The 25567-nt window shown below is 51.1% G+C and overlaps 1 protein-coding gene across 9 annotated transcripts in view; it reads right to left on the bottom strand.

Annotated features, from left to right (window-relative positions):
* Nucleotides 1–25567, bottom strand: part of C15H10orf90 (chromosome 15 C10orf90 homolog) — a 231072-nt gene that overhangs the window by 40002 nt on the left and 165503 nt on the right. Inside the window, exon 2 of one of the 9 annotated variants that reach the window (XM_070058288.1) lies at nucleotides 24491–24539. The exons of 6 other annotated variants lie outside the window; for them this stretch is intronic. In XM_070058288.1, the coding sequence (XP_069914389.1) occupies nucleotides 24491–24503 (13 nt within the window). In that variant the 5' untranslated portion in view covers nucleotides 24504–24539. Of the gene's footprint in view, nucleotides 1–2585; nucleotides 2882–24140; nucleotides 24208–24490; nucleotides 24540–25567 lie in introns of those variants that run through there. 2 more of the 9 variants (XM_070058285.1, XM_070058286.1) reach the window with 2 other exon arrangements.

The raw sequence follows: 25567 nt of genomic DNA, 5'->3' as shown, positions 1-25567 counted from the left end.
AATTACTAGAGAAAAACATTGAGGAAACTCTGCTAAACATTGGCATAGGCAAAGACTTCTTGAATAAGACCCCAGAAGAATGAGCAATAAAAGCCTACATAGACAAATAGGATTGCATCAAGCTGAGAAGATTCTACACAGCAAAGGACACACTGAACAAAGTGAAGAGGCAAGCAACAAAATGGGAGAAAATATTTTCAAACTATGCACGATAAAGGATTAATATACAGGATATATAAGGTGCTTTAGAAACCCAACAACAACAAAACAAACAGTCCAGGTAAGAAATGGGCAAAGGCCATGAACAGGCATCTTTCAAAGTATGAAGTTCAAATGACCAACAGACACATGAAAAAAGTGCTCAGGATAACTGCCATCAGGCGAATGCAAACAAAAGCCACAATGAGGTTTCAGTTTACTCCAGTTAGAATGTTGATCATCCAAAAATCAAAAAATATCAAATGCTGGCCAAGGATGTGGGGAAAAATGTACCCTAACACACTGTTGGTGGGAATATAATCTAGTACAACCATTATGGAAGACAATATGGCGATTCCTCAGAAATATGAAAATATATCTACAATATGAATCAGCCACCCTACTCCTGGGAAGTTAACCAAGAGAAATGAAATCAGCATATGAAAGAACTATCTGTACCCCCATATTTATTACCTCTCAATTCAAAATTGCTAAGCCATGGAATCAACCCAGATGTCCATCGAATGATAACTGGATAAAGAAAATGTATGTGTGTGTGTGTGTGTGTGTATATATATATATATAATATATATATAAAGAAAATGTAGTGTGGTGAAATACTATTCGGGCATAAAAAATAATGAAATCCTGGCTTTTGCAACAAAATGGAAACAACTGGAGACCATTAAGTTTAGTGAAATAAACCAGTCCCAAAAAGACATTTTTATATGTAGAATATAGAATACAAAAAGCGGTACCAGAAAATACTGACAGCTTATGATTCCATTATTGTTCATACTCCAGTGGAACAGTGGTCTCTCTCCTTTTTACTTGTTGAACATTGTGGTCAGGGGTGCATTAAGCCTGTCGTCATAAGTCAAAGTATGTTATTGCAAAAATTAAAGGAAAGAAAAGAAAGGGAGGAAGGACGGGCATGGAGGGAGGGAGGGAGGGGAAAGCGTGGTTTTCTTCTGAGAATCCGATCTGTGAAATACATGAAATCTGTTCTATTCATATTCAAGAAAAACTTTTTGTATGTCACAAGATCAGCAGATGAGCACAGAATTGGAAAGAGCGCAACGTATAAGAACGTGAAATCCCGCGCTCGCAGCGGCCGTCTCTGCGGGGTGCCGTGGGCTCTCCGGCTCCAGCATGAGGCTCTCCCTCACTGCTTTCACTGCCGAGTTGTGAGCCAAGCTTACATTAGCGCATCATCGCTCTTGTCCAGCACAGTGGTGCAGGGAGGCCCAAGCCTGTGGTGTGTGGGCTGTCAGGGACGGAGCAGGGGCGATGGCCATTGCTATCCTGGCCCACTGTTCCTATGCTGCCTGGTCCTCTGATATATGATAAGGCAGGTGGCTAGATTAGGGCCAGGAGCTGGAAGCCACACCTTCCCCTACCCCATAATCCTATCCACGCACCTGTCAATCAGATGACCCCTCCCCAGGATGTACCTCCCCTTATCTGGGACCTCGGGGCAGTACCATGTAACCACTCCCCTTTCTAAATTCACAAGAAGAGGGAAGGGGTTCTCCCTCTCCCCTCCCCCCTCTCTCTTCTCCCTTTCCTCTCTCTCTCTCTCTCTCTCTCTCTCTCTCTCTCTTTCTTCCCCCCATGTGGACCCAGATTAAGCAGCATATGGAAATCTCTCTCTTTCCCTTCCTGGCCCTCTCTCCCTAAACAATGCCCGTGTGTGTGTGTGTGTGTGTGTTTCCCTCATTTTTAAATAAACTTCATCACATGTACGTTGTATTTATGCCTGTTCTTCGAATGCTTCTCTACATAAGAAGAGCCTGGAATAGGAATTTAGGCCCCACCTACCCCCACACTCCTGGTGGCTTCCGTCTCTCCCCTTCCTCCTGATTTTCTGAGCTCTCTGACGATTCCCAAGCACGTAACTCTGCATGTTAAAAATTCATCACAAGTCAAGCTGGTCTGCCAGGTGTCCAAGGGGACCTCAGAGGAGGACCTTGGCCAAGGGGGCCGCAGAGGAGGACCTTGGCCACTCCAGGCTCCTGTCGCGTGGGATGTTTGCTGAGGACTGGGCTGCCCTCCCCGTAGCATGGTGTGGATGTGTGTTTTTGCACATGTGGACAGGGTGGGGAGGCAAAGCGAGGCTCCCCTTTCAGGCTTCTACCCTTTCACCCTCACTGGAGTCGTTCGCACTCAGGGAGGGAGGAAGGGAGGGAGGGAGGGAGGGAGGGAGGGAGGGAGGGAGGGAGGAAAGGAGGCTGTCGTTGGTCTCTCCTGCTCTCTCAGAGAAATTTCTTCATTTTTTCATACTCAAATCAGAAACCACTTATTGAGTCCTGAGTGTGTGCCAGGCACTAGGAATGCAACAATAAAAAAAAAGTCCCACACACGCCGCCTGTCCCCACGACCCTCACCTGCATGCCGGCTCCCACCACCGCTGCCAGGTGCTTTTCTGAGTTCCCAAGCCATCCTGATGATCCGGGAACCACTTAGAGAATCAGGAGGTTAGACCGGGATGTGGTTAAAACAGAAAGGTTCAGTGGCTCAGCAGCCTGCTAATAAAAACGTGGCCCCTGCATTACACACGTCACATGTATAACAAAGCGAAGAATGCACAGCAATTAGGCCAAAGTACAGAGCGCTGTAAAATGACCACGAAGTTGACAGCAAACAGCCGGCAGCTCACCACGCCACTGCACTCAGCTCACTTTTTAAAGGACTTCTGACGCCAATTGCAAAATAAGAGAACTCGAGCAATGCTTGACCAAACCACTCATGAACATAGATTTCACCCAAAACTATGCCTGCCTGGACGTCACCTGGGCACGGCCTGCGGGACGGTCCACAGCCCTGAGCAGCACGCTTGCTCCTCTGCTCCCATCCTCTGTCAGCGAGAAGCCGAGGGCCGGGGGAACAGATCTAAGGATGGGGGCAGGGCGGGGCGGGTAACGGCCACGGCCTGCAGGCTGCGTGTGGTCAGAGTGGACCGCTCCTCCTAGCGGCCACTTCCGACCGACCGCAGCTCTGAGCTGAGGGTGTGGCCAGCTGTCCTGGGCAGTCCCAATTGTGAAACAGTGCCTGCCTCCCAGCCGTGGGATCCAGCAGAGCAAACCGTGCAGGGCCCTGTAGCGAGTGAACCAGGTCAGAGCGACAGAGCGAAGACCACCTGGAAAGCGTAAGGGCAGCACAGCACGGAAACACTCCAGGGAGGCTAAATCCCTCCAGGGGGCTCAGCCCAGCCAGTGAGGGGCAGGGGCTCTTCAAGACAAGATGAGGGCCGGCGCCGCGGCTCACTAGGCTAATCCTCCGCCTTGCGGCGCCAGCACACCAGGTTCTAGTCCCGTTCGGGGCGCCGGATTCTGTCCTGGCTGCCCCTCTTCCAGGCCAGCTCTCTGTTGTGGCCCGGGAGTGCAGTAGAGGATGGCCCAAGTGCTTGGGCCCTGCACCCCATGGGAGACCAGGAGAAAGCACCTGGCTCCTGCCTTCGGATCAGCGCGGTGCGCTGGCTGCGGCGGCCATTGGAGGGTGAACCAACGGCAAAGGAAGACCTTTCTCTCTGTCTCTCTCTCTCACTGTCCACTCTGCCTGTCCAAAAAAAAAAAAAAAAAAAAAGACAAGATGAGGTCCCGGACCAGCCGCGCCCGTGGGGTTGCTGCATGTCCACTCCTAGGCAGCCCTGGGTCCTTCCCGCACACCCACCCCACAGCCATACGCCTCCCAGCCACGCCCATCACGCGGCCTCGGGCATCCGCACAGCCCTCCGTCTGGTTTAAGAGCTGCTTTCCGACTGAGATTTGTGCGTGTATGACATTTGCCCCATTTCTGTGAAAACACTCGGCAATCCTGGCACTCATGAGCTTGACACTGCATGGGGATGAAGAGGGGACCCGGCAGGTGCTGGGGGTAACAAAGGGTTGATCCGAGCCTCCACCCAGAAACCGGGTGATGCGTGCCGAGTCGTGAAGGAAGTGAACCAACTCGGCCTGCACGGCCAGAGGCTGAGCGTGGAGAGGGACACAGGACATTTGGAACTCGCGAGGGCTCTGCAGGCTGATCCCCCGCTAACACGACACACACTCAGGTCCACACGTGTGTCCAGGACACAGCTGTTAGGATTCCCGGTTTTGTCGGCTGTGTGGGGCTGGGGCCAGGAAAGAGCCAGGCTTGCCCGACATGCAATCCTCTGCTTCCTCCACCTCCCACCTCAGGCCGCTCAGACCCTGGCTTCCACCACAGCTCTGGAAACCCATTTGGGCAGGATATTGACTGCCCACGGATCCCACATCAGGAAAGAGAAGTGAATTCCAAGCCTGCAGGATTCCCGTGGAAAAGACCCCAAGTCCCACTTCTCAGGGCAGCTGGGCCAGCCGGCAGCACTTCCGCGGGGCCGGCTTCCTTCTGGTTTTCTCAGATGCTCCCTGCAAACCTCAGCGCTCTCAGCCCCAGCTCAGCGGCAACCCCGCGGCCTGCGTGCGCCTCTGGAGGAATGCGGTGCTATTTCTGACGATCAGAATCGGAGACGCTCCCCAAAGAGGCGCACAGGCCACAGGAAAATAGTCCCTGGGGATAAATCCAGTGGCAAGAGGAGTTTGAGGCAGCGCGGGCCAGCCTGGCCGCTGTCGGCGCGCAGAGACGGAGACCGGCACGCCGGCTGGTTTCCCCTCCACCGGGGAACGGCTCAGACACGTCCGTCTTCTTCCCTCCCCGAGCGACCATTTCCCGATGAGCTGAGCAGGTGGCGCGGCCCAGCCAAGCGCTCCGACTCCAGTCACTCCCTTTCGCGTGGACTTCCTGAGGAATGTGTTTGTCTCATAAGACACAAAACTCGGTTTACGGGCTGGGCCCGCGAGAGCCCTTAGTCTCCGACACATGGAAATACATTTAACTGCTTCGGTGCCGTGAACACCTGCAAGGAACGAGAGCAGGGCCCTCCGTCCTCACGCTGGGAGGGGGATCTTTGCCGGAGTAAACACAGCGCCGCGTCTTTGAGAAGACAATGGGAGAGATGGGGAGAGGGCGAACATCACCGAACGGAACAAGGCTTTCCGGAGCCAGCGTCTCCTCCCCCAGCCCGGGGACGGGCGAGAGGCCCTGCGCCCTTGTGTCCTGGTGGGCAGCTGGGAGGCGGGGAGAGGAAGTCACTCTGACCTCGCCAGTGCTGGGAGAGCACGCGCAGTGGAGCGGTTACAGAGGCCTGTGCGAGGGGCAGCGAGCGATGCGGGGGGTACCGCCGGCAGTGGGCTTCATGCTCCATCCCACGGTGCCACCCCTTCCCCTTTACTTGGGTCACAACACTCAGCACGCTCCAAACTGCACGGCCCAAAGGAAGGCTTTTACCCCTTGTCCCAGCGGAGTTTAAACCTAAAGTCTCCCCCGAGTCTTTCCAAGGCTTCTCTGCGGAGACGAGTCTTTATTTCACATCCTCTGGGTCTGCCCGGCCCCTGCCTGCCTCCAAGACACTCTTGTATCCTTCCTTGGTGCCTTTCCTTATTTATTTATTTATTTATTTATTTAGACAGGCAGAGTGGACAGTGAGAGAGAGAGACAGAGAGAAAGGTCTTCCTTTTGCCGTTGGTTCACCCTCCAATGGCCGCCGCGGCCCGCGCACCACGCTGATCCGATGGCAGGAGCCAGGTACTTACCCTGGTCTCCCATGGGGTGCAGGGCCCAAGCACCTGGGCCATCCTCCACTGCACTCCTGGGCCACAGCAGAGAACTGGCCTGGAAGAGGAGCAACCGGGACAGAATCCGGCACCCCGACCAGGACTAGAACCCGGTGTGCCGGCGCCACAAGGCAGAGGATTAGCCTAGTGAGCGGCGGCACCGGCCTCCTTATTTTTTTTTTTAAGATGTATTTTCTTTACTTGAAAGGCAGATGGAGATAAGAGAGAGCCATCTTCCGTCTGCTGGTCACTCCCCAAATGTCTGCAGCGGCCAGGGCTGGGCCAGGCCACAGCCGGGGGCTCCATCCAGGTCTCTCCCACTGGGCGCTGGGGGGCCAAATGCTTTTCTGGTGCTTTCCCAGGCCCATTAGCAGGGAGCTGGATCAGAAGCAGAACAGCCAGGACTCAAACCAGGGCTCGTATGGGATGCTGGCATCGTCCCAGGCGGCGGCTTAACCCGCTGCTGCTCAACACCAGCCCGCTGGATGCCTTTCAAAGCCAGCTTTGCAGTGAGGCCGCCGAGGGGGGCCAGGTCCCTTCAACACGGGACTTCTCGGGCTGTTGGTCCTTCATGGCACTGGTCTCGGGCGTTTGATTCAGGAAGCGCTTTTCAAATGGTCACTGTTAGCATCTAACAGGAGGGGAAGTGGGGCCAGGGCACTGCCCCTACCGCTTTCTGCTCATTTTAACTTAGTTCAGGTCTAAGTGTTTTTAACAACAGCATTTGGGATAGGCTAGCAACAGTGCCCCAGAGAGCATCAGTTGAAAGTCACTTCTCTGGCCGGCGCTGCGGTTCACTAGGCCTCCACCTGAGGCGCCGGCACCCGGGGTTCTAGTCCCAGTTGGGGCGCTGGATTCTATCCCGGTTGCTCCTCTTCCAGGCCAGCTCTCTGCTGTGGCCCGGGAGGGCAGTGGAGGATGGCCCAAGTGCTTGGCCTTGCACCCTCATGGGAGACCAGGAAGAAGCACCTGGCTCCTGGCTTCGGATCGGTGCAACGCGCCGGCTGTAGCGGCCATTTGGAGGGTGAACCAATGGAAGGAAGACCTTTCTCTCTCTCTCTCTTTCAATGTCTAACTCTGCCTGTCAAAAAAAAAAAAAAGTCACTTCTCAGTGAATCTAAAATGACTATGATCCCTGGTATTAACATTTGCAAAATCCTGTTTTATACTATTCTAATTTTTTATTTATTTGAAAGGCAGAAAGACAGAAAAAAACAGACATAGAGAAAAACAGATACCAACAGGGTTCTTCTACCTGCTGGTTCACTCTCCAAGTGCCCTGACAGCTGGGGATGGGCCAGGCGGGGCTCAGGAGCAGGAACTGAATCCAGATCTCCCACAGGGGCCGCAGGGACCCGGGTCATTGAGCCATCACAGCTGCCTCCCAGGGGTGCAACAGCAGGAACCTGGGACTAGACGTGGAGCCAGGACTCGAATCCAGGACTCGAATCTCTGATGAGACTTGGGTGTCCCAAGCAGTTTTCCTCACTGTGCCAAATGCCTGCCCCTGATCTCTATGAATTAAGACACCAAGTGCACCCAGTTGCTGTCAGCCTGCGGGTGCTACCCAGAATTCCACTGAGCCCAGCTCTTGATCCACACATCTGCACAGGCCTTGGAGAGGCCATAATATGTCCCGGGATGGCGGAGTTCACAATGTGACATCATTTCAGGAGGATGGAAGGTGCTGGAATGAGCCAGGAGTACAGCTCAGGGTCTAGTGCCACCTGGTCCTGCCTCTCATTAGCTGTGACACTGTGCTCAGCTCACCCAGCCCATCTGATCTCAAGCTGCTCCTCCACACATGGGCTAATGCCCCTCCCACTCCCCCGGAAAACTGTGATAGAGCGGTGCCGCCCCAGGAGAGCCCGCGGCATGGCACAGTTAACAATGCCTACCCTGAGTGACATGATGGATTTCTGTCCTTTGTTTCAAGGCTGGGGGGGAGCACACACACACACACACAGGAAGACAAAGGCAGGAAGTCAGTTTGCTAAATCCTTGACCCATACCTCACCGCCACACCCCACGACTGCCCGTGGCTCACCCCCTGCCACCTTGCGGAGTGTGTTGAATGAAGATGTCTAACTCATGGGGTGGTGGAAGAGCTGCCCCTTGTGGGGGAGGGGAACACAGCCCCTTTCCTGGGCCTGAGGGGAGCTCGGGGTAGGGGGGCAGCTCTGCTTTCCAGGGCCCCTGGCCTTGGTCTTGTCCCTTCTGTGTCTTGTCACCGGGCAGCAGGTGAGACAGAGGGATGTGGAGCGACCTGCGGGAGCTGTGAGACCCCCAGGTCAATTTGCAATGCAGAATCAGGGCTGACGCAGGCCCAGCCGCCTGCCCCTCTGCACCCTGCCCTCCTGGGACAGGCTCCCCGGGTGAGCACCTCTCGCTATCCTCGCCTTCGAACCTTCAAAGGTGTCCCAAGCACTTTAATTGGAATCACCTGGATACAGATGCGCCATGAGGGCTGGGAAGCGGGGAATGCACGCATAGTGAGACGTGTGCCAAAGTCACCCTACCCCAGCCCTGAGGACTACGAAACATAGCTGTCCAAGGCCCGCCAGTGGGCAGACACATGTGATCCCTTGTATTCCAAGGCTGCAAACACTGCAGGAATGGGCGGGCCGTATTGCAACACGGGCGGGCCTCCCAGTCCTTGGAAGTGGGGCTCAGGAACACGCCGGCTCTATTGAAACGCCTTGTCAATTGTGCTAACTTCGCAGGAAAACCTAGCCAACAGGGCAAGCTCTGGGGCCACACTGTTGTGTCCTGAGCAAGCCCAGAGGCATTGATCCCAAACGCATGGGGTTCCCAGTAAGCACTGCAGAGCCTGCCCTGCCAGGCCTGGGGAGCTGAGAACGGGGCTGGAAGGGACCTCTGGGTGCTGAGCTCCCAAGGGGCCCTGGAGGCTCAACCAACCCAACCCGCATGGGCAGCTGACCTGGGCGGGGCCACCCCTCTCAGGGACACGGCTCAGACCCTTGTGGCCGCGCCTGCTGCTATTTATACCCTTGGGGATTACTCTTTTCTTCCATGAAGACGCCTTGCTCCCATTAAGGCTAATAGGAGGCACGTGGCCGAGCTGGAGGCATTTTCTTCTTCCAGATTTTCTAAAAATAAATGTGAAGAAGGAAAACATATGTATTCTTTCTATTTGGGGTCGTAAAGACACAAACAAGGAGGAACTGTGGTTGCCTCGCTGCCTGGAGACCAGCTCCGCCATGAGGACAGCGCCCAGGTCACTTGTCACAGAGAGGTGTCGACACGGTAATGAGGAATCCTGCCCCCTTAGCCTCTGAGCGCAGCCGCCGTCACGCGCGTTTTAACCCCTCACACACACGTCCCATCTTTCCCGCTGACCGTGATCCTGGAAGGTTTTACTTGGACAGCCGACTGTGGAAATGGCGCCTGCATTTTGGTTCAAAACGAGAGCTGTATTCCAGAAAAGTTTACTATAAAGGAAATGTGTTTAAGAAGCATTTGATTTTCCTAATGGCTTTCACTATTCTCATGTGATTCTAGACGGCAAGGAAGAAAAATGCCTCTTAGATATAACAGAATTACAGTTAAAAACAAACTTTGAAAAAAGTCACCCGCCTAGGGAAAACCGGCTGGTCCAGTGCTGACGTCATCTAAACACTGACACCGCCTGGCACCAGACTCAAAGTCGCGGCAGCACCGGAAGTGGCCTTGGTGTCTCCCTCGTCTCACAGAAGTGCAGCAAGTTCTACGCGTGGCAGAATTCGCTCACTCTTCTCTTGGCTTTGACATTCTGGTTTTCCACACACGAGCATTTTGCTGCTTGGGGTACTTGTCCCTTCACTGTGTCTTTTTTTTTTTTTTTTTTTTTTTTTTTACAGGCAGAGTGGACAATGAGAGAGAGAGACAGAGAGAAAGGTCTTCCCTTTTCTGTTGGTTCACCCTCCAATGGCCGCTCCGGCGGCAAGCTGCAGCAGGCGCACTGCTCTGATCCGAAGCCAGGAGCCAGGTGCTTTCTCCTGGTCTCCATGCAGGTGCAGGGCCCAAGGACCTGGGCCATCCTCCACTGTACTCCCGGGCCACAGCAGAGAGCTGGCCTGGAAGAGGGGCAACTGAGACAGAATCCGGTGCCCTGACTGGGACTAGAACCCAGGGTGCCGGCGCCACAGGCAGAGGATTAGCCTAGTGAGCCGCGGCGCTGGCCCCTTCATCGTGTCTTAAACATGGCCACGCCTCCATGCACAACTTGGTCCAGTGCTGGGAACGTTTGCCACGGGCTGTCAGGCGTTTCAGACTGTCCCCCGAGGCTGCTGAGCGTGCAGCCGTCTGCTCAGGGCCTCTCGCGTCTGAAAATGATCGGTTGGTGATTGGGCAGGGCCTGTTTCAACAACGGCCAACAGTGACTCACCTGCCTGCAAACCCTGCTTTCATCTGTTCTGTGTTGAAACCCTCAGCCTGCCCTGTCACCTCTACCTGGAACGCTCCTGGGGCCTCCAACTCTCTCCATCGCCACTCAGATACTCACCCCGCTTCAGTGAGCTCGAGAAAACCTACCACCACCTCTGCTTGGACCACTCTGATGGCTGCCCACTCCCACTCAGATACACCACAGACTTCCTGCTGGAGGCACGCTCTGTCCCCACTGTCCCTGTACTCTCCAGTCCCACTGGACTTGGCCTTGTCCACTGAATGTGCCGGCTCCATTCTTGTGTCATTCCACCTGCTATTCCTTCTAGCCTGCAAACCCTCTGCAATGTCACAAGGCCTTGGTGCCTTCTTATCATGAAGACCCTGGCTGAAATGTCACTCAGAGAAGCCACCGTGGGAGCCACCAAGCAGGCAGCCCAGTCACATCAGCAGAGCCCAGTGTCCTGCCAGATTCTTATCACCGCCTGACATTTCTCAAGCTGAAGTTAGTGCTTGGAGTGCGTCTGTGACCACTCAGCCGCACACTCCATGAGCGCAGGGGTTCTGCTTTGCAGGGCCCTGGCACCTGCTGGACACCAGCACTTGTCCCGTGACTCACATCCCCACGCAACTGGTGGGCCCACGAGCAGCCCAGCAGAACGCTGAAGAGCCACTGGGCCATCAGGTGACAGCAGCTCGGGAGCAGATGCAGCATCCACACTCGATAGTACAATCGCACGATCCGAACATGGCTTCAGACCTGTCCCGTGTTCAGGCATCCCACTGCGAGGCAGGAATGTGATGGTGAGCGGCAGGGCAAGGCCACTGCCCCGGCAGAGTGGGAAGGCTGGAAGATCTTACAGTAGCCCAAGTGCCCTCACCCTGGTGAGGAACTTGAGTTCTCCCAATGTCAGGGGCCTCCGGCGACGAACGCGGCAGTGAGGGTCGGTCTCCTAAGGCAGAGGCATTTCTGCCCTCTCCTGGCCGTTAGTCTGAGCCCAGCCACTCTGTTCAGGGCAGTGTTGAAGCCTCGTTTGCCTTAACTGGCGTGCTGAGTGCATTTGGCTGGAAGGGATGAGAGGGGGAGGTGGGACCACCGCATCCCAGTGGCGCGAGCCCTCGACGTCAGCAGCATTGCCGGCCGGCAGCAGCCTCACTGTCATCGCTTCCCTCGGCCAGCACCCGCGGCCCTGCCCAGCCCAAAAGTCCAGACAAAGTGGCAGGCCTGACCAGCCCCAGCCCGCGCTCCCTCTGCACGAGGCCATAGCTGAAGATGAAGCCAGCAGAGGGACAGAGAAGCCCTGTGCCCAGTGGCGCCACAACTGAGCTAGCTGGTAGCAGTCGCCACGCCACGGCTGCCCCTTGGGTGGGAAACCGCATGTGTCTGACACCGCCGCCCATCTCGCCACGGGGAGGGGAGGGGAGAGTCGGGGGGCAATTTTCAGGCTGTGCAGGCCAGACAGTGTCCTCAGGGAGAGCAGGGAGGCCGGGCTTTGTCCTGGAGCAGAAAAGGGTGTGTGTTTCCCCGCAGGAAAAGTAACCAGGTGTTAGAGGGAAGTCTTCCCTGCAGGAAAAGTAACCAGGTGTTAGAGGGAAGTCTTCCCTGCAGGAAAAGTAACCAGGTGTTAGAGGGAAGTCTTCCCTGCAGGAAAAGTAACCAGGTGTTAGAGGGAAGTCTTCTCTGCAGGGAAAGTAACCAGGTGTTAGAGGGAAGTCTTCCCTGCAGGAAAAGTAACCAGGTGTTAGAGGGAAGTCTTCTCTGCAGGGAAAGTAACCAGGTGTTAGAGGGAAGTCTTCCCTGCAGGAAAAGTAACCAGGTGTTAGAGGGACGTCTTCCCTGCAGGGAAAGTAACCAGGTGTTAGAGGGAAGTCTTCCCTGCTGGAAAAGGAGCAAATGAGCTTCTTAGGGTTGAGGGACCTCCAAGTCTCCTGCATCTCTGGCATCGTGCTGATCTTGGGGCTCAGAACACCGAACCCCAAAGAACGGCACTGCAGCGCCATGACTATTTCCAACGGAAAGAGCCGAGAAATCGACCAACGAGCAGGTTTCTGGGGAAGTTCCTCCTCCGACCTACAAGCCAGATCTTCAGGAGCACATTCAACCCCATAAATCCCTCCCTAGATGTCTCAGTGGTGAGGGAGATGGGATCTCATACGGTGGGCACCATGCCCGGACCTAGGAGGACTTGGTCACAAGTTCCACCTGTTTGGGGAACCACGCATCTCCTCTGAAAACCATTTCCTCCCCCCTAAAAGTGGCTGCAGACCCCCCACTCACGCCTCGCCTGTGAAGAGAGTGGGTGAGGGTCTCGATGCCATCGGCCCATTGGGTACTCGCTTCCCGTGCTTGCAGGAAGTCATTGTACTTCAGCAGACCCAACGACCAACTCTCAGATAGGAAACCCTCAGCCCTGCGCTGGCCACTGAGCAACAGCAAGCCGCGCTCAGAAAGACGGCGCATTTCTGAATGATCGCCTTCCGGAACACGTCACACAGTGCTCAGTTACAGCGTGCAGCGTACAGCTCAGTGATGCGGTGAGTGAACGTTGCCTGAGAAACAGCCAGCGAGCTCCTGTTGTCGCTGAGTCAGGGCCCGCAGGGAAAGAACCAGGAGGGAAGAGCGAGGGGTCGCTCGGCTCCAAACTACCAACGTGCACACTCTGCCGGCAGAGCCCAAGTGCAATGTGAAGTTCTGCCCTTGGCATTCTGGTCTTTGCTCGTCTCTTGACTTGTACTCCAATTTCTCTTGGTGGAGGAACTAATTCAACTCAGCTGCAGGGACTCCGGTTTGTGTGCCTTAAGTTTCATAATGTAATGAAAGATTCACATCCAATTACTTCATGTTAAAGACCCTCCACGTCCATCCTCCGCTGGTCCTGGACCCAGTGCCTCCCGTGCCGACTTGATCAGCGCTCGGGAGAACAGCAGAAAGCTCATTTGCAAGCACTGATCAGTGATATTCAGCCTTGCCCATGGCCTGTGGGGTAACGCGCACTTTCGCTTTGTGACATGAGCTGGCAGGATGGGTCTTTATAAGGAATCAAAAGAAAGCAGGAGCATACATGGGTCTCGGACCAATCGGACACAGGTCCCTCCTTTCTCTCCTCCCAGTCCTGGAGTGGTCCCAGAGAGAAACCGGGATACGTGGCGTGGATGGTCCCACACGCTGGGTCACACACTTCTTTCTCATTACTGCGCTGTCGCTGGGATGCATCCAACCCCAGCAAAGAGCGGCATCTGTCAGTCAGCAAATCTTTCTGCACTTCTGCACCTGCTGTGTGCTGCTCCCACCCCTGGCACGCCCCGCCCCAGTGCCCCTCGCTGGGAACCAACCCGCCCTGTGCCACAGCTCAGTGTAGGGTTTCAATATCCCTAGGCCTGACTGGGACTCCATTCGCAGACACGGTTGCTGGTGGACTCCCCCACCCCCTGTTGCTTGAGTTCGCTTTATCTCATTCCTTCCTGGCTCACCAACGTAACAGCTCCAGTGTACTCTGGATGTGATGCAACTATAAAATGTGTTGGTTTTGCACTTCACATTTCTCCACGTGTTGTCAATTCCCCAGACAGCCATCATTATTTTGACTTGTCACAACTACCCCAATTCTCTAAAGACAAAGAACTCAAAATACAATGGTGGGAATGCTGAACCCAAGTTTGAAATGATTCAGGCACCACTGTACACTGGCCCAAATGGCACAGGTTAGCTGTGTGGTCCCTACGGCATAAAGTGTATCCATTAAAGACGCCTCAGAAAAATCCCAACACTCAAAAAGTTGCAGGGAAGATCCAACACAAAACCATTTCAAAAGAAGGAAACACAAAGTTACTTCAAAGAGCTTTTGGAAAGGTGGGATTAAAAGATAAGTTCATTTAGGTGCAAAAAAAATTGAAATTATGCAGCTTTCATAATATTCATTTTCCAGGAAATTTTGAAGACCCCTTCTGTATACTGGCCAATGAAAACTTTTGTCTTATTTGTAATTTGAAGTTAGACAAAAATAGGATGGCTTTTTTTTTTTTTAGCCTACGAGCAAATTAGCAAATTGTAAGAATGAAAGACTTGGTTAACTTCATACTCATAAGGTTAACCCTACATTAAGCAGAGAGCTCACCAACTAGCATGAAGAAAAAAGAACAAAAACAAACAAACAAGGAAAACACTGTTCACCTACAGTCAAGGCAAGGGCTGCTCAACATCAGCGCATCTCAAGGTGTCAGTTTTGCTCCTACAGATTACAGTCAAGTACTCTATTAGTGACCACAGATCAGAGAGACCACATGGCATGTCTTTTTGTGACTGAAAATCGATCTTGGTGAAAAAAAAAAAAAAAAAAAGAAAAAAGAAGAATGAGAAAGAAAGAGGGAGGAGGAAGAAAGGTGGGAGTGTGGGTGGAGGTGGGGGGTCACCATGTTCCCACATTTGTGTATATTAAATGCATGAAGTTGTATTTCTTAAGCAAAATAAAATTTTGATAGGAACTAAAAAAGAATGGGAGACTCAGTGAAGAACAGGTCACACGGGGAGAGACAGTCCCCGCGCCGCAGCGGCCGCACACACCGCTCATTCTCTAGAAACCCAGGGAGACGCAGGCTGTCCCTCTGAGGGTCTCCTGAAACCGATGGCAGCTGGAGGCCAAAGCACCGCCCTCAGGGGTATCGCTTTCCCAGTCCCAGCAACAGCAACCAAAGCCATAAAATCAAAAGTCTTCGCGGTGCTCAATCCTATACCCAACAGTCCTTCCAAAAATAGAGCCCAAGAACATGAGCAGACATGTGGTCAGAGTTTCATACACACGTGCCTGCTAAGCATTATCTGTGATAGTGAGCAGTTAGGAATGGAGGGGCTCAGCCAGCAGTGCCCACTGTGGGCTGTGTTCAGTGCCTGGGCCTGGCTCCTGACTTCAGCTTCCTACCGATGCAGACCCCTAGGAGGCAGCAGTGGGGACTTAGCAATTGGATTCCTACCACCTGCATGTGAGGCCTGGGCTGAGTTCCAGCTCCTGGTTTCAGCCCCAGCCTAGACCCAGCCGTTGGGAGCAATTAAAGTATCCAGTAGATAGGAGTATCTGTCTTCTCTGCGTCTTACATAAATAAAAAGTACTTTTAAAACATAAAAAAGAGAAAAATTTGGAGTTTAATGCCCAACATTAAAAGTTTATATCACAAGATCTGAATATTAGAGAGTTATTTCTTACGTTTGTAGAGAACTCTGCTTAACAAGTAGAACAAGACAATCCATAGCTTGATAAAAACTATAGCAGTGTTAGAAAAAGCCAACGACATCAGCAAAAATATCCTTAAACAAAGACTTGGCCTTGTGCAGTGGACTGGATGCCCCAGTCCCCTGAACTCAACGGTTGAAACCCTAACCCAGTAGGGTGCTATTAACAAGGGGGGTTTGAGTGGTGATTGGGTCATGAGGAGGCAGCCCTCAGGCGTGAGATCAGAGCTGTCGCAAGGGGAGGCACGAGAGCCAGCAGCTCACCTTTCTGGTGAGAAACTGACCGTCAGCCAGTGGAGCAGAGCCGTCACCAGCTCCACCCCTGCTGGCACCCTGATGTTCTACCTCCAGAACCGTGGGTCACACACTCCTGTGTTGGGGGCCGCATAGGCTGTTTCGGAAGCAGAGCCAACACGCCACTCCAGCCGACTTGTGTAATGTAGAGGACCATCTACACGCGTGGCAAAGTTAACACTGCCATGACAACAAATTCATCTACAAAAACCCATCGTGCTAGGAAGTGAAGGGGTCCAGGGACTGTCCCCAAGAACAGGGTGCCCTGGTATGCTAATTATTTCAAATTATAGGAACTTTGAGATCGGAAGAGACTGGAAGAGGCTTTACTCTGATAACCCCTTATCTGCCTAACGCCTAGACCAGCCAAGAAAGAAAACAATGGTGTCTGGTGCCTCCCCTGAATCCTCACTAACTGAATTCATGCCGCTGGAAGAAAGGCATGTAGGGACAGACTTTCGCTTTCTGTTTATACCCATTCAGTGTTTCTAAAGACTTGGTTCCCAGCCACTGCCCATTCTGCACACCCAACAGATTTGTCCCTGGCCATTTTAGCTTCTTCAAGCCCATTAAATCTCCTTAAAAATAATTTTCTGGGGCCAGCACTGTGGTGCACTAGGTTAATTCACAGCCTGCCGTGCCAGCATCCCATATGGGCGCCAGTTCTTCCAGTCCAGCTGGACTGGGCTCCTCTTCCAGTCCAGCTCTCTGCTGTGGCCTGAGAAAGCAGTAGAGGATGGCCTGTGTGCTTGGGCCCCTCCACCCGCATGGGAGACCAGGAGGAAGCACCTGGCTCCTGGCTTCGGATCAGCGCAGTTCTGGTCGTCACAGCCATTTAGAGAGTGAAGATAGGCTCTGCCTCTCTCTCTCACTGTCTATAATTCTACCTGTCAAATAAAATCTTTAAAAAAATTAATTTTCTACTCCCAACACTTCTCACTGCCCCTCCCCTATGGGAAGGGAAGTCCAAGCCTCTGAATCACGGGGTGCTGCTGGCCTCCCGCACTGTGTGGGTGCCGTGCACACTGGCAGTCTGTGTGTCTTTCCTGTAGTTAAGCTACCTTTGTCAGTTTATTCCAATGAACGTTCAGAGGGTAAAAGGAAGTCTTTCCTTTTTAATCTACAGAACCAACTAAAAGTCTTGGATATCAGCATTAATACGTATTTTAAATGTATGGCTCAACATGGAAGGAATCAGGAAACTGCTTCTGAGGCCAAGAAAAAACCAAAGAACAAATCCAGCTGCCTTGAAGGTTACCACTGATCTTCGGCCACCTAGGCTTTTGCATTTAAAGCCAAACAGAGGCCAGCTGGTGAAATCTGGGAATATGGGAAATCAGGTTGGAAACCCCTACAGAAAGCTCAGTTTATTCTCAGAAGCTGGTACCCTTTCAGGCTCAGAGCCAACATTCACACAACCTGTCTGCCACCCCTGGAAGCTGGAAATTGAGCACACTGTGAGCCCAGCTGGGAGAAGCATGGGAGTCCTCTCTGGGGAAGTTTCCTTCATTGCAGAGAATTCTAATTCTAATAGATACAGTTCTAATAGATATGATCTTAGAATAAGAGAGGCAAGTTATGGGCCAGAAGTCACAGCACATACAAATGAATGACAATTGCCTAGGCCAAAGTTAGGAGAGCGAACGGCAGAATCAGACTCACACACAGCTTATCTATTGGAAATTAATAAATACAGCCTATAAAACTGCTGATACATTGAAAGATATTGAAGGGTTAATAAAAATTATGAGTGAGCAGAAACTATAAAAGTGACAAAAGTGATTTCAAAAGAACTAAAATGCATTTCTAGAGATTAAAAATGTTCATAGAAGCTAAAAACTTAGATGACTTTAGATACAGCTGAAAGTGGAATTAGAGAAGTAGAATAAAATCTGAAAAATATATTGAATGTATCAGAGTCAATTCAAAGTAATGGAAACTGAGAGACAGGTTAGGAGAAAGGACAACAGGATGGGGCAGCATAAAACTGATCTAACCCAAACTCAGAGAGGGGATAAGAGGGAATGAAAGAGGGGACGGCCTTGGGGCCCACACAGTCCCGGAAGTAACACAGACAGTATCAGATTCATGAAGCACAACAATGATGAAAATAACCATACAAATCTGCATTTAATACACCATAATGAAGCACAACACCAAATACAAAGAGAATATCCTAAAACAGCCCAAAGGAAAACTGTGGCCTTGCGGCAATTGGGTGGACTGCTGCCTTCTCCACAGCCCAGTAGGAGCCGAATGCACCAGCGTGATATTTTCAAAGGACCGAGAGGAAACAATGACCAACATGGAGCAGTTTGCCTTGTGAAGTCTTTCTGGACACAGCAAAATAAAGCGGCTTCTAGAACTCCCACCTCCCCAACAGGCCGATCTGAGGACAAAAATTCTGTCTCTGGGGTGTTCCATCCAAAGAAGCCCAGGGAACCCATTCTTCGGGAAGGTGAAGCTGAGCACCGGGGACAGGAACGAGCTCTGATGTGTGCAAGAAAGAGGAGCTGGTGACGGTACCTGAGGCAAGCCCATCGTGGGAAAGACTCATCGGTTTGCAGGAGTCAAAACCAGGATGAGAGGGGCTGGCACTGCGGGGTAGAAGCTGAGCCTCCGCCTGTGGCACCGGCCTCCCATATGGCAACAGTTTGAGTCCCGGCTGCTCCTCTTCTGATCCAGCTCCCTGCTAGTGGCCTGGGAAGATGGCCCCAGTGCTAGGGCCCCAGCATCTGCATGGAGACCCGGAAGAAACTCCTGGCTCCTGGCTTTGGATCGGCCAGCTCAGCTGTTGCAGCCATTTGGGGAGTGAACCAGTGGATGGAAGACCTTCCTTTCTGTCTCTCCCTCTCTTTGTCTGTAACTCTATCTCTCAAATAAATAAAATCTTTAAAAAAATTGATAATATGGCTGGTGCCATGGCCCAATAGGTTAATCCTCCGCCTGCGGCGCTGGCACACCGGGTTCTAGTCCCAGTTGGGGCGCTGGATTCTGTCCCGGTTGCCCCTCTTCCAGGCCAGCTCTCTGCTGTGGCCAGGGAGTGCAGGGGAGGATGGCCCAAGTGCTTGGGTCCTGCACCCCATGGGAGACCAGGAGAAGCACCTGGCTCCTGGCTTTGGATCAGCGCGGCGCCAGCCGCAGCGTGCCCCCGCAGCAGCCATTGGAGGGTGAACCAACAGTAAAAGGAAGACCTTTCTCTCTGTCTCTCTCTCTCACTGTCCATTCTGCCTTTCAAAAAATAAAATAAAAAAATAAATGAGACAAATAGAAAACCTAAATAATGATAGAAATAAATCCACTCATATTGATAATCAAAATAAATGTGGAACTAGATTATTTTAAATGATTGTTTATGGTTAGAGGGTACAACGGGATGAGCTGACACAAATACGCAGCGTGTGAACAGCAGATCATATGGGTTAGCTTCTGTCTCCTGCAACAGGATTTCTGATGAACGACTGTACCTAGGTAAGGGATATGGTGCAGCATTTCAAGAAATGCATATCATGTGTGCTGATCAAATGAGAGTGATCACGCTTCCCTCTGCTTGTCATCACTTCATGACTGGAACCTCGGAGCTCCCCTCTTCTATTCATTCAGAAAGATTTAATAGGTCAGGGATTTTCTCCCTAAATGTAGTCTATGAATAATTTTCCATAAAAAATGCAAATGGTTTAAATGTCCTACTTAAATACAAGAGACTAGCTAAAAGAATCTTCCAGAAAAAACAATGAGAACAGAGCAGTGATAATGATCTTGTCCTCTCAGATATCAAAGTTCACGATGGGTCTTGATGGACACACATTAAAGCAAAGTAATCTTGATGAACATGTACCAAAGTATTATGAATTGAATGAAAGTAAAAAAACCACATTTCAAAATTTGAAGGATATTATGGCTTAAAACGCTTGTATGAAAACACTTGCTGTGAAATAAAATTTCTGTGGTGCAGCAGGTTCAAGCCCTGGCCTGCCGTGCTAGCATCCCATATGGGTGCTGGTTCTAGTCCCGGCTGCTCCACTTCTGATCCAGCTCTCTGCTGTGGCCTGGGAAAGCAGTGGAAGATGGTCCAAGTCCTTGGGCCCCTACACCCACATGGGAGACCCGGAAGAAGCTCCTGGCTCCTGCCTCCTGGCTTCGGATTGGCACAGCTCCGGCCATTGCAGCCATCTGGGGAGTGAACCATCAGATGGAAGACCTCTCTCTCTCTCTGTCTCTACCGCTCTCTGTAACTCTGTCTTTCAAATAAATAAAATAAATCTTTTTTTTTAAAAAAAAGGATCACTGCTAATTCTTAAAAAAAAGAAATAATATTTCTGTTCATTAAAAAAAAAGAAAACACTTGCTGTGAGCCTTTGATCTAAGCATTCTCCTTAAGAAGTGAAAAAGAAAAAAGAAAAGTCATTTCAGAACAAATAGGCAAATGGAAGAAACAAAGCTAAAATCAGACCATAACTGAAAGCAGATAAGCAAATGAGAAACTCTAACAAAACCACATCTTGGAAAAAAAATCAATAAAATGGACAAAATCCCAGCTGGATGGTTCAAGGGCAAAGACACCAACCAGCAGCACCAGTGCTCTGGGAGAGAACAGCCCGAGGTCGTGGGTAGGAGGAACTCCTAAGAGCAACCTGACGCTGGTTAATGTAGACGACAGATGAAATGCCGCATTCCCTGAAAGATGCGAATTGCCTAAGCAAGCTTAACAACAGGAGACCGACTGCTGACACAGCAAGACCAGACACCGGATGCAGAAGAAACCCTTCCACACAGAAAAGTGCAGGCCACGTGACCTTACGGGAGACAAAACCAGCCCCACAAAACCTCCTTCAGAAAAAGAGGAAAACACTTCTCAAACTAAAATAGTTCAAAACAACAACTGCTGCCACCACATACCAACAGTCACCACTAACATAAATGTAAAATGAATTTTAAAAAGAGCATGTGCAGGCTGGCACCACGGCTCACTAGGCTAATCCTCTGCCTGTGGCACCGGCACACCGGGTTCTAGTCCCGGTCGGGGCACCGGATTCTGTCCCAGTCGCTCCTATTCCAGTCCAGCTCTCTGCTGTGGCCCGGGAGTGCAGTGGAGGATGGCCCAGGTGCTTGGGCCCTGCACCCCATGGGAGACCAGGAGAAGCACCTGGCTCCTGCCTTCGGATCAGTGCGGTGCGCCAGCTGCAGTGCACTGCCGCAGCGGCCATTGGAGGGTGAACCAACGGCAAAGGAAGACCTTTCTCTCTGTCTCTCTCTCTCACTGTCCACTCTGCCTGTCAATAAATAAATAAAATTAAAAAAATAAAAAAAAAGCAAATGCAAGGTCATACTACATGTTTTAAGAAGTTTAATACATCACGACCAAATAGTTAACCTAAAATATAGTTAACCCAATGTATGGAAATCAATATAACTTCTCATATTTATAAAAAAAGAGAAAAACCTTAACATTATCACAATAGGTGCATAGAAAGTATTTGTCAATGCTCAACACCCACATATAACAAAGGATTTCACCAATCTGGCAGTAGAAATAATTCTTAAAAAGCCAAATAATATGAATAAAAATGGAATATATATTTGAATAACAACTTAATTTCTCCAATTTTATACAAACAGCCAATAGGCACATTAGAAAAATGATTCACCATCACCAGGGAATGATTAGGGAAGTGTGGACATGAGCCACAAGGAGACCCCACCCCACACCTGTTAGGACGGGAATTACAAATCCGACGGACACTGACAGGTGTGTCTGAGGGCGCAGAGAACCTGGAACCACGACGCAATGCCCACAGGAATGCAAAAGGGCACAGCTGCCTTGGAAAACACTACAATAGCCCCTTCCAAAGTAAAAATAGATTCATCATATCAGTTACCTCTGGGGTATACAGCGAGGAATCAAGAGCAAGGACTTACGGGGATATTTGTATGCCCACACCTACTCTCAGCATTAGTCACGACAGCCTGAAGATGGGAGCCACCCGGTTATGATCAAAGGTGAGTGGGTAAACACACTGCAGCGCACACACACAACAGAAGGGTATTTAGCCTTCACAAAGAAGGAAACTCTGACTCAAGTTACAACTTGGATGCACCTCGAGGGCAGAATCCCAAGGACAAAAGACAGAGACTGTCGGCGTCCACTTTCGTGAATTATCCAGAGCGGCTAAATCTAGACAGAAACTCGGACGTGATGGTTGCCAGGGAGTTGGGACTTCCTGTCTACTGTGTGCAGAACTTCAGTTTTGCAGGATGGAGAGAGGTTGTTTTTGTTTTGTTGTTGTTGTTATTGTTTGTTTGTTTGTTTGTTTTTGACAGGCAGAGTTAGACGGAGAGAGACAGAGAGAGAGAGAGAGAGAGAAAGGTCTTCCTTTGCTGTTGGTTCACCCCGCAAATGGCCGCTACGGCCAGTGCTGCGCCGATCCGAAGCCAGGAGCCAGGTGCTACTCCTGGTCTCCCATGAGGGTGCAGGGCCCAAGCACTTGGGCCATCCTCCACTGCCTTCCCAGGCCACAGCAGAGAGCTGGCCTGGAAGAGGAGCGACTGGGACAGAATCCGGCGCCCCAACTGGGACTAGAACCTGGGGTGCCAGCGCCACAGGCAGAGGATTAGTCTAGTGAGCCACGGCGCCAGCCGAGAGAGCTCTTGATATGAGTGGTGATGGTGTTCATGAAACAACTGAATGTAATTAATGCCACAAACTGCACCCTCAATGAATCAAGGCGCTAAATTTTATGTTGTATTTATTACTGTAAAAAAAGATAAAACATGGCAAATGGAATCTATCTGTATCTGTATGTTTTATAAAATCCCTAAAGCTAATAAGGGATAAGGAAAGAGACTGCTTTCTCATGACTTCTAGCCAACATTTTACTGAAAATCTTACCTACTTCACTAAGCTAAGGAGACAGGCAGCGCTATGGTGTGGTAGGTGAAGCCTCTGCCTGCAGCACCAGCATCCCATATGGGCGCCAGTTCATGTCTTGGCTGCTCCTCTTCTGATCCAGCTCTCTGCTGTGGCCTGGGAAAGCAGTAGAAGATGGCCCAAGTGCTTGGGCCCCTGCACCCACGAGGGTGACTTGGAAGAAGCTCCTGGCTTCTGGCTTTGGATCAGCCCAGCTCCAGCCACTGTGGCCATTTGGGGAGTGAACCTGCAGATGGAAGACTTCTCTCTCTCTTTTTTAAAGATTTATTTATTTTTATTTTAAAGTCAGAGTTACACAGAGAGGAGAGGCAGAAAGTGAGAGAGACAGAAAGAGAGAGAGAGAGGGGTCTTTCATCCACTGGTTCACTCCCCAATTGGCCACAACGGCCGGAGCTGTGCCGATCTGAAGCCAGGAGCTAGGAGCTTCCTCTGGGTCTCCCACGTGGATGCAGTGGCCCAAGCACTTGGGCCATCTTCTACTGCTTTCCCAGGCCATAGCAGAGAGCTGGATTGGAAGAGGAGCAGCCAGGATTAGAACCGGCGCCCCTATGGGATGCCGGTGCTTCAGGCTAGGGCATTAACCCACTGCACCACAGCGCTGGCCCCAGACTTCTCTCTCTCTCTCTGTAACTCTGCCTCTTAAATAAATCTTAAAAAATAAGGTAAGAACAGAGGAACATAAATCATCAAGGTGAGGAAAGCATAAAGCTCATTCAGACACACTGCTATTATGTACATAGAAAATTCTAAGGAATCCACAAAAACACTGCTCTAATTGTTAAGTGGTTTTAGCAAAATTGCAGGAATCAAGGTCACTAAAGTCAATTATATATATACTATAGTAAGCAAAAAAGTTGGAAGTGAAATGTTAAGAAATCAATATCCATTTACTGTAGCATTCAGAATATAAGTGAGGATAAACTTTACAAAATACACGAGTGAGCTCTACAATGAAAACTACAAAATGCTGCTGAGAGAAAGTAAAAATCCATGCAGTGCCTGGTTTGATCCCTGGCCCTGGCTCTGGCTCCGGCTTCCTGCCAAGGCAGACCCTGGGGGTGATGGTGATGGCTCAGGTAACGGAGTTCCCACCACCTATGTGGGAGACGTGGACGGACATCCCAGCTCTCAGCTCTGCCTGGCCCAGCCTGGCCATTGCCAAGCAGATAGAAGCTCCAGCCTCCTCTCTCTCCCAGTCATTCTGCTTCCTTCTCTCCCTCTCCCTCTCCCTCTCCCTCTCCCTCTCCCTCTCCCTCCTCCTCTCCCTCCTCCTCTCCCTCCTCCTCTCCCTCCTCCTCTCCCTCCTCCTCTCCCCCCTTCCTGCTCCTTCCCTCCTCCTTTCTCCATCCCTGTATTTCTGCCTCTCAAACAATACAGATTTAACATTTGAAGGCCAGCCAGTCTGTGACCCTGCAGAATGAGACAGGTCGAATGTCACTAGTTCACACGCAGGAGTACCTAGAAGATTCCTCACCTTTCAAATGCATGGATGAGAACAGAGCAGCCCTTGTGATACACACAGCACTCAAGTGGCATGAAAACTGTTAGAAGGAAACGCCTTCGTATGTCATGGAAATCCTTGTATAGACAAGAACTCAGTATGAGGTTGGCATTGTCAACCAGCAGAGCAATCATGGGTTACGACATCCATAGTCCCTGGACAACTGCAAAGAGGTTCCAGCCCCACACTGATAGGAACACAGCCAAAGGGCTTATAGATTTCAATCAGGGTGCTGGGAGGGAACGTAGGCTGGAGCACGCCTTCCCTAAACCTGCCCTGCAAAGATTAAGAAGCTAATAAAAAATCCGAATGTCAAAAATTACCATAAACAGACATGGTGACTAAGTGCAAGGTGGCATCCTGGACTGGATCCTGGAACAGAAAAAGGACATCAGTGGGAAAACTGGTGAGACAGGGACCTGTCGGAGTTAACACTAGCCCACCAACCTTCCTGTCCTACTTCCCAGTGGGCTCAGTGCTTCTCGTGGGGGGTTGGGGGAGTATTGGCAACATCCGGAAACGTTTTTGTTCTGTGTGGAGTGGGGAGAGGGAGAGGTGCCAGGGAAGTGACCAGAGAACCTGCCAAGCATCCCAGGGTGCACAGGGCGGCAAAGAACGGCGGAGCCCCTGACACCTGGGGTGCCCAGCTGAGGCAGCTCCCCCCGCCCGCAAAGTGCACAGGAGAGCTCGCGGCTGACGCCCGGGTACTCTGCTGCCTCTGGGACTCGTCCGTGAATCTGACCTTGACCTTGTCTCACAACTCAGAGTTTTAGAAATTAGAGTGAATGACACTAAAAGCAAAATACAGATTCTAAAACAAATGAAAGTACAAAATAAGAAAAGACTAGTGGCAATTAAACACAGAAAATAGAAAACTCACTAAAAAAAGAAATATAGATGTATATTAAACCTGAGAGTTCAACTTTGTGAAAAAATATACATATATCATAAATGTCATTTTCCACTTATGCAAATTGTATTAAAATGTTTGTGGTGACACTATCCAATGCTTGCACATGTTTAGGGAAGTTATATAATGTACAGTACGTATTGTCTATGGTATGTGTGTAGTAAACCTCAAGTGTTATTTAGAAATCTATGTTAAAAAGCCTTAGGGGCCTGCACTGTGGCACAGTGGGTAAAGCTGCTGCCTGCAGTGCCAGCATCACTTATGGGTGCCAGTTCTAGTCCCGGCAGCTCCACTTCCGATCCAGCTCTCTGCTATGGCCTGGGAAAGCATTGGAAGATGGCCCAAGTCCTTGGGCCCCTGCATCCGCGAGGGAGACCTGGAAGAGGCTCCTGGCTCCTGGCTTCGGATTGGCACAGCTCTGGCCATTGTGGCCATTTGGGGAGTGAACCAGCGGATGGAAGACCTTTCCCTCTGTCTCTCCCTCTCACTG

The sequence above is a fragment of the Oryctolagus cuniculus genome, chromosome 15 (genome assembly GCF_964237555.1).
Source record: "Oryctolagus cuniculus chromosome 15, mOryCun1.1, whole genome shotgun sequence".
NCBI lineage: Eukaryota > Metazoa > Chordata > Mammalia > Lagomorpha > Leporidae > Oryctolagus > Oryctolagus cuniculus.
Note: the sequence above shows the minus strand (reverse complement) of the source record. Positions and strands in the feature narration are given on the sequence as shown.